This window comes from Pimephales promelas, chromosome 5 (genome assembly GCF_988280905.1).
Source record: "Pimephales promelas chromosome 5, fPimPro1.hap1.1, whole genome shotgun sequence".
Taxonomy (NCBI): domain Eukaryota; kingdom Metazoa; phylum Chordata; class Actinopteri; order Cypriniformes; family Leuciscidae; genus Pimephales; species Pimephales promelas.
Genome location: NC_142773.1, coordinates 34,760,459 through 34,768,743, shown reverse-complemented (window position 1 = coordinate 34,768,743; position 8,285 = coordinate 34,760,459). Strand labels below are relative to the sequence as shown.

Sequence of the window (8,285 nt, the reverse complement as noted above, 5' to 3'; positions counted from 1 at the left end):
CACTTTTGCCTACACTCTCACTAACTCACACATAAGCTAATTCTCATTATTAGTTGATAAGGAGGAGGGGGGTCTGTTTGGCTTAACAGGGTCTTTAGCTTTGCCACCTGGAGAAATCCAGCTTTTAATTTACTTGTGTATTCTCAGTCATAAACAGAGCACATGTTAACTGTATTATGCACACCATCTCTACTTGTACATTGCCTAAAAAAGCTCAGGGGTGAGTGATGTAACTTTGAAACCAGACAAAGTTACAAAATTGGTGAGAGACTGGAGAGTGCGAGTCTTCTTGGTTGAGCAAATCAGACTGGAGGTTGCAAGGATTAGAGGTTGATTTAAGTACGCAAGTGTAAGCCAGATTATCGCTTTACAAGATAAGTGTGGTGCACTGAATTCAGCCCAGAACTTTGTGATTTGACTCCTTAATCTGGGGAATATTTTTAGGTTTTGACTCTTGCAGGTTTTTTTTTTTTTTTGCGTGCACCAACGATTTCCATCATGTGTGAGATTAATCTTAAGATTCAGTTATCTCATGAGTGAAAACATGGAAACATTAAAACCTGAAATAATGGACGACTAACCTCTGCAAGTGAACTGTGACTCTTAATTTAAATTTAGTGATTTGATCAGTGCCAAGATAGTAGAGGTTTACTGATTAGCGCCAAAAGCACAGATTATGAGGGGGAAAGGAACAGAAATAAATCTGTAAAAGAAAAAAACATTTTATTGACCCATTTCGAAAATCTGACATTTCTATTTAGAATCATTCTCAAACCTTATATACAATTATATTTAACCATTTTTACTTGACTGACAAAAAGTAAAAACACTGGCAAAGAACAAATAATTCATTTGGTCCATTTTGAGTCACTTACTGTTATTTTTACAATAACCAGTTTTCGGTTGCTCTTGCTCAGGATTTTAAAAGCAACACAAATGAAGACTATAAGAGGGTACAAGCTGCACCTTGGTCACGTAGCTCAACTAGTGAGGATTGAGCAGACGTATCAGTGCTAAAGCTCTCTCTCCCTTTGATCCCTTGAGGATTGAACTCTTTCAGCTCAACTTTCCTGTAAAGGAAGTAAGTATCTATCCCAGCAAATCACTCAGAGAGGTAAAGAAGTAACAAAACACAAAAGGAATTGTTACCTTTAAGTGCTAAATAATTAAGCTCTGATTTTATTTCATTTCAGAGCTATATATATATATATATTTAGTTTTGAAATGAAATTCTGAAATTTGAGATTTCATTTCAGAGCTATTAAAATATACTGATTTATTCATGTTTATATGTACATATTTATACATGCATATCCTTTCAAAATCTAGGTGTGAAATCAGAAATGCCTTGCTATCAAAGATCACTAGCATGAGTTAACAATTCATGCAAGACTTTCTACAACAGAGATCATTTGAGCTCTGTTGGACAATTACACAATTCATTCATATGCACTTTTGTTAGCATGTAGCCGTTTACCTGTTTCACAGGCAGGCCCACAGGGAATCTGTGTGCATGGAATGCTCCGCAGAATTGGAACGTCGATCGTTCACAAAATGAATGCTTCCTTCACATTTATTTTGTTAAATATTTTGGCTAATCTGGGACTAGCCATCTGTCCAGGGTGTTTCCCTGCCTGTGGGGTTCCAGCATCCCCGCAAACCTACACACGGCAAGCGGTGATTGATGGATGTATGGACACATTTTGTCATATTCAATTGTAGTAAATTCCAATTCTAAATTTTGCGATAGTATTCCGCAGATTCCGTCTGGGCCAGGTCTTCAGTAGCCTCTCTTATGGTGTGCATCCAGGAGATGGCAATTGTGCCATCACCGAGATCTAATCCACAAATAAACTGTGATTTGGCAAGGAAGGAGATGTTTGGAACGCAAGCCACTGCTTCTTGAGGATGACTTTTTTTTTTTTTTTTTTTGCATATCCACACATCTCTACCTTCTGATCACAAACTGCTGTCGATTACATCGAGTCACTATAGTTACATAATAATCTTAAAGTCTCTTAAGGTGCGGCCTGTGGTCCTCTAATCTTCTAGCATCTTCTCAATAGCAAGGGCGTAGAATTTAGTAGGGACACTAGGGACATGTCCCTACCAATATCCAGTGACACTGATACATCCCTAGCAAACATTTCGTTTAATCAAAACTTAAAATATATTTATATATTGATGTCCCCGTCCCCACCAATTTTAAAATCAAACCTACGCCACTGCTCAATAGGGAATAGTACGTTTACTTGCGCCCCCTGTTGAATAGAAGGCTGACTACTTCACAAGACATAAAGAAACTCCGGGGAAGAACTTTCCTGACTGGTCCAAAGCTCAGTCCACCACATCATGCATGGTCTAGAGTGATTCTCAGACCAGGTTTCTGTGCAGATGAAGTGTCCTTCTATGCTACAATGGACAAACGTCCCATCTCTTTCCAATCACACTTCACTCTTCTTGGAAGACACTGCCACTGAAAGCATTTTTTTTGGTGAATAGTGGGCTGGGTGGCTGGATTGGTTCCTCACAGAAGTGTGCAAGTGCCTGATTTCTTTTCATCATCTCCACCACCGGCTGATTCTTTCCGGTTGGGGTCGTTGAGCTCATCAAAGAGTCCTGTGTCGATCATCTCCTGTTGCCAGGCAATGGGCACAGCACCTGTGCTAAACTCCTTGAAGAATACATCATCCTTTGCATCAAACTCAATACCCTTGATTTCAGAGAACTCAGCAATGTCACCTGTATCCTTTGCATAGACAACATTAGGTTTGGGCACCCAGGGAGGATCGATAAGGCCGGCCTCCAAGCGAGCAAAGTTGATGGACTTGAACCACTCATGTTTCCTTGGATCATCACCCCTGTGAAAATAGTACAGAATACAATTATACATCCTGACCACGTGGGAAAATTAGCTTGATGCATTTCACAATATTGCCTTCATGTTCAAGAAAAATCTTGCACTTGGCCCAAATGAAGAGATAAAACCTAGATAATCATCATACAAATTTTCTACAATAGCTTTGACTTATATGAAGTCCTACCATTATGATGACAGATTTCATACAGGTTAGGATCCAAAAATCATATGCTTAACGCCTCTGATCACACTGAAGAATCAGGAGGTTAAGAGGGATAGAGAAGCACTTACTTGCAGCCAAGACGATCATCAATCTTTTTCTTGAGAAACTGCTTGATGATGTCTGTAGTGGCAGCGTCAAAGTTCTTGTGCTCAAACTTGGGTTCCTCATTGATGATGCGCCTCTGTACCTCCTCCTTCTCCACTTTCTCCTTCTTGGCATCAGGGCCTTTGAAGGGGGTGTAGCCAGCCACCATTTCATAGATACTGCAGCCCAGTGCCCACCAGTCCACTGATGTTCTGTATGGGATATCAGTGAGGATTTCAGGTGCCATATATGCACCCGTTCCAGCCTGTGGAAAGAGACTGGAACTTTAATATTTTTTGACTGGAAACTGGTTAGATAAGATGCAAAATGTTTCCTTTTTATGAAACTGAGAGGGTTTGTGTAGCCATGATTTGCTATGAGGGTTTGTGTAGTTTGTTGTTGAACCTTTGGTCTAATAAAACATCGGTACCTAGTCAACCGTTCAGGCGGCGCCATCTTTGGAAAACAGTCACGACAAGTCAAACCACGAGCAACTGTATGAAGTTCAGCGAACTTCTGAACTGTATGAAAGGCGTTCGGGGATCGACATATCGAGACTATTTTCTAAGATGGCTCCTGTCTGTATACACGAAGTGAACTGTCTTTATAAATTATCTTCTTATTAAACGGGCTGTACACTTACAAAGTTCTCAATGCTTCGTTTTGCATGTATGGACCCTCATTATGTTACTGTGTGAGTGTGGGGCTATTTTGAGCCTTGTTAGTGGTATAAACTAGCAATTTCTTTTTACTAGTAAATGCCCCCAGTGCTAGCATTATACGCTAAACAGTTTTAAGAGATAAAACTCTTTACATTCGATTATCGTGAAAAAAAATCTCAGAGAACGGTTGACTAGGTACCGATGTTTTATTAGACCAAAGGTTCATTTTGCACCGGAGTTCTCCTTTAAGGTCTGCAGTAGTAGAGCATTTTATGTAAGCATGAACCTATCTATTGCTCGTACCTCACATCCTCTCTTTGCCAGAAAGAGGAAGCTTAATCTTAATCCTCTACTACCTGTCAGGTGTCATGTGCCGATCCACCATGATGAAGCGGACTTATATAAGACAACCATTCTTGGGTTCAAATGGACATGTGCACCTTTTGTGTACAGACTTGATTTCACAGCTAATTCATCACCAGAGAAACAGTAATTCTTCAGTTAACTTGCATGGCTCTTAAACTGATCACTATGTGCACTTAAAAACACATTTAATGCGTTTTAAACCACAATAATAATTACAACACAAATATATTAAAAAACTAAAATTGGCAAAATAGTTGTTTTTTGGCTAAATAGTCGTACCCTAGAGTAATGCTAAGTAGAGACTGTGTTGTATTCTTAAGCCACTAGTAACTCATATGGCCAATTGGAAAGGCCTCCTGAAATGCAAAGAACTATAACAAGACATAGAAATTCAGTCAAGCTAAAATGTAATGATTAGCCTACATGGAAAGGTCATTGTGCTAGGTGAACATAATCAGTTTACCTAAGCTAGAATGACTTAGGCCTTGAGACCACTGAAGATATAGTTTGTGCATATAGTGTAGTTACATAAATCAAACTGCTGGGCCATGGCTTGCATAGTTGTATAACCTCTAGAAGATAAAGGCTCTAATAACAATCAATAAAATGTAAATTAAAGACATAAATGACTGCAAAGGGCAGTGATAACCACAGTTTTAATAGTCCCAATAGAAAACAAATATAAAATGCATCCCCCTCCCTCTGCTTTTGGCTGTCTGATCAGAGACAGATTTGTGTAATTCTTCCTAAGAGGATCAGGAGTGTAAAGCCAGCCAAACCCCCGGGGGTTCAGCTTGGGCTTCAACCTGCACTGAGGACTCAAGAAGGGCACTGGATAATGAGCTTAGGCTCACTGCATTAGAGTTTGTTCATTTTGACATTTGACATCAAAAATGAACACGTCATCATGAGGGGCAGGGCTGAGTATGCAACCTCTTTTTGTCCACAATTGTGTGAGAGAAAAATATGAATGGGTGGCTTACACTACCACAAGCAAAAAAACAAAACCAAAACAAAGGTAAAGTTCAGGAAAGACATGATATTCATCATTATAATATTTATCATAGACAGTGTATCTGTGCAAATCTAAACGGTCTTAACAGTGTTTAGATAACCAGTTTCTAAAATGCCTTTAAACTCTGGAAATGGGTTAAAGGTTCGATTATCTGAACATTTTATTGGGAAATTTAATTTTCCTATCGCACAATTTCTTAAATTTTAAATTCACAATTTTCTGCGCAATTCCCGCGCAGAAAAAAAGTGTTTCATATAATTCAATAGTAAAAATTCTCCCGATCTTTGTATTTATCAGAAGCTTCTCAGTTGCTAATGGTCTATTGTCCTTTTGCCATCACTGATGCTGCACTGTGTTAAAAGATCTCAGGTTATTCTGCATAACATTGTTTTATTGGCATAAGATAGACACCTAGTCATGATTTTGGGTAGAGGTGAAGGACTTGTGGGCCTTCTGAAGTCAAATTGTTGTGTCATAGAAGTCCAAATCAAATTGTTGCCATTTTTAGCATAGTTTAGTTAGAAGCTAGGAGAGTTTCAATGCACAATGCATATTGTGGACTAAATAATGACAAAAATAGGGAAAATGCAATTTAATTGATTAAAATACATTCCAAGAAACCCCGCAGTCACAATTATCTGTGGCCCACAAATTGAAAAGTTAAAAAACACAATGAGCCAAAGGTGCAGTTAAGGTCACAGCAGCTAACTGATCCTTGTATTGCTTCTGTGTGCTGTCTTTAGGTCTGTTAACTGGTGGGGTGATGAAGATCACCAGGGATTATGTAACAGCAACAGAGCACCACACTAACACAGGAGTAATCCAGTGTAAAAGACGAACAATCCGAGGTCGCTAACAGTGTTATTGAAAATCTTTAAAGTCCTGGTGGCTGAAGACTCCTTAACTTAGATTTGAACTAAACCTGTAATGGAATCCAAGTGGTCCACATGTTGACTGGCTGTTTTCTCACCTTAATGATGTAGCTCAAAGTTTTAGACAGTCTAATTTATTTTCTTTCTTTATTTTTTAGTCTAATTTAAGATAGTGTAGTCTAATCCAGTCTTGTTTATGATAACATACAGTATATTTATGCATACATATCCACCTCCTGAAGAAGTTTGAGAAGCACTCCCCACACAAGTGCTATCTGATGCCTTTACCCTACTAATCACAGCATAGAGATGATTAACTCACCTTTTGGGTAATGGTCTTTCCCGCAGGAAGCTCCACAGCAAGACCAAGATCTGAAAGACGGCACTGGCCCTGGCTATCTAAGAGCACGTTCTCCGGCTTCATGTCACGGTACACGATGTCCATGGCATGCAATTGCAGGATCCCAGTTGTAATCTGAGCTGTATAATAGATGATTCGATCCATTTCGATACCCTTCTCACCAATGTTATAGATGTGATACTTGAGATCACCTCCATTCATCAAGCTCATGACCAGGCAGAGATGGGTTTTGGTGTCGTAAGCGTATGCCAGGGTTACAATGAACAGGCTGTTGACCTTCTCCAAGATCTTCTTCTCCAGAAGGGCCATTTTCTCCCCATGTTTCTTCTTGAGACGCTTCTTGCAGAGCTTCTTGCAAGCGTACATCTGACCAGTGTTCTTTACCTGCACTGCACACACCTGAAAGTGTAAAGGTCAACATGGTCAAGTTTGAGAAACTACATCACAATATCTTTGATTTGAGACTAACAATGGGTTGCACTTCATGAATAGAACCTACCTCTCCGAATCCACCCTTTCCGAGTGTCCTGAATTCATAGAAGTACTTGTCTGTGATTGGCTGTTTCTCATACTCTTTCCATTGCAGAAACTTTTCAAAGAATTGGCTTGACTGGTAATCTGTAAACGGTTTGCCTTTTAAGAATTCTTTGGTGGCCTCCTTCACCTTTGCCATCACCTCCTCGAAATCTTTGTCAGTAACCGCCTTGCACTTGGTTGCTACATCTCCAGTCAGGAAGCCGAGGGAGCTCTTGGAACCGTCTTTGCAGAACTTGTTGATGATATTCGTACGGGCCTTGTCTTTGGCAGCACCCTCTGACAATTCCCAATCGTACAGATCATCCATAAATTCTGCGGCCGCGGAGCACTCTGGCCCCCCTTGATCGAGGTACTGGCGGAACATCTTCTTACCTATAGGCTGCTTTTCGCAGAGGGACTCAAAGTCCAAGTCCAGACTCGTCCTGAGTGCTGCACATTGTTCCGCCTTAGGCAGAGACAGACTTCGGCGACGTTTCTTCATCTCCTTGTCATCACCCCCTTGGGCTTTCAGGTAGGCCGTGTTGGCCACCAAATTATCAAGTCCCCCCATGTCACACATTTTGGCGGCTGTGTCAAGTTACTCGCCCAAACGAAATGGAAGCTCCGCACACTGCTTTATCAGGCTAGAAGATGCTACTGCCAGTGGTCAGTGCGTTTGTGTGCTACTCGCTTTGAAGCCAAGGCGCGAATGAGCCACTAAGACACATGCACCTGCAGACCAAGACACACTGACAACCCAGTAATTACTCATTTAGAATTAAATACCTGCAAGGGATTTTCACTTAAGTATATTTGTGTGGCCTATACTCAGCTACTATTCAAGGAAAGGAACTTATAAGAGGGTTCTCCCACTAAGAAGCTTTAGGGCTGACTATATTTAGGCAGGTGCAGAGTGCCAGTCAACGAATGGCCATTGGGCTCTGTTGTCCAAACATAAATGGAGATACGATGAGAGGAGCAAAAATGTGGGAGCTAACAGATCAGCATGGTGTGTACAAAATGCTGAGGCTAGCAGGACGCACTAAAACTTTCTCCTGTTGTTTACAGACCATTGGTCACCAGACCACCAAATTACAAAAAAAGAGGCTAATGTCTATCTGCTGATACAATCAATCATATGATTTTGTATTGTTTTTCTTGCTGGTTTTAATTGTTTAATTTAGCGTAATCAGATTTAGAGTTTAGGGAAATGTACCTTTCTGCCTTTCACCACAATTGATGCAGAAGATTACACAGAACTGCTCTAAGATACTATTGACAGTCACACATTGTTCCTGCCAAATGCTTTCTGTCTTTACAACAGTA

At 40.3% G+C, this 8,285-nt stretch overlaps 1 protein-coding gene across 1 annotated transcript; it reads right to left on the bottom strand.

Annotated features, from left to right (window-relative positions):
• Positions 1–698: 698 nt before the first annotated feature.
• Positions 699–7,694, bottom strand: grk7a (G protein-coupled receptor kinase 7a). Its single transcript, XM_039678194.2, has 4 exons — positions 6,943–7,694; positions 6,405–6,842; positions 3,152–3,432; positions 699–2,861 (listed from the first exon to the last, which is right to left on the bottom strand). The coding sequence occupies exons 1-4, from the start codon at positions 7,537–7,539 to the stop codon at positions 2,528–2,530; spliced, it is 1,650 nt and encodes a 549-aa protein (XP_039534128.1). The 5' UTR covers positions 7,540–7,694; the 3' UTR covers positions 699–2,527.
• Between the last annotated feature and the right edge of the window lie 591 nt (positions 7,695–8,285).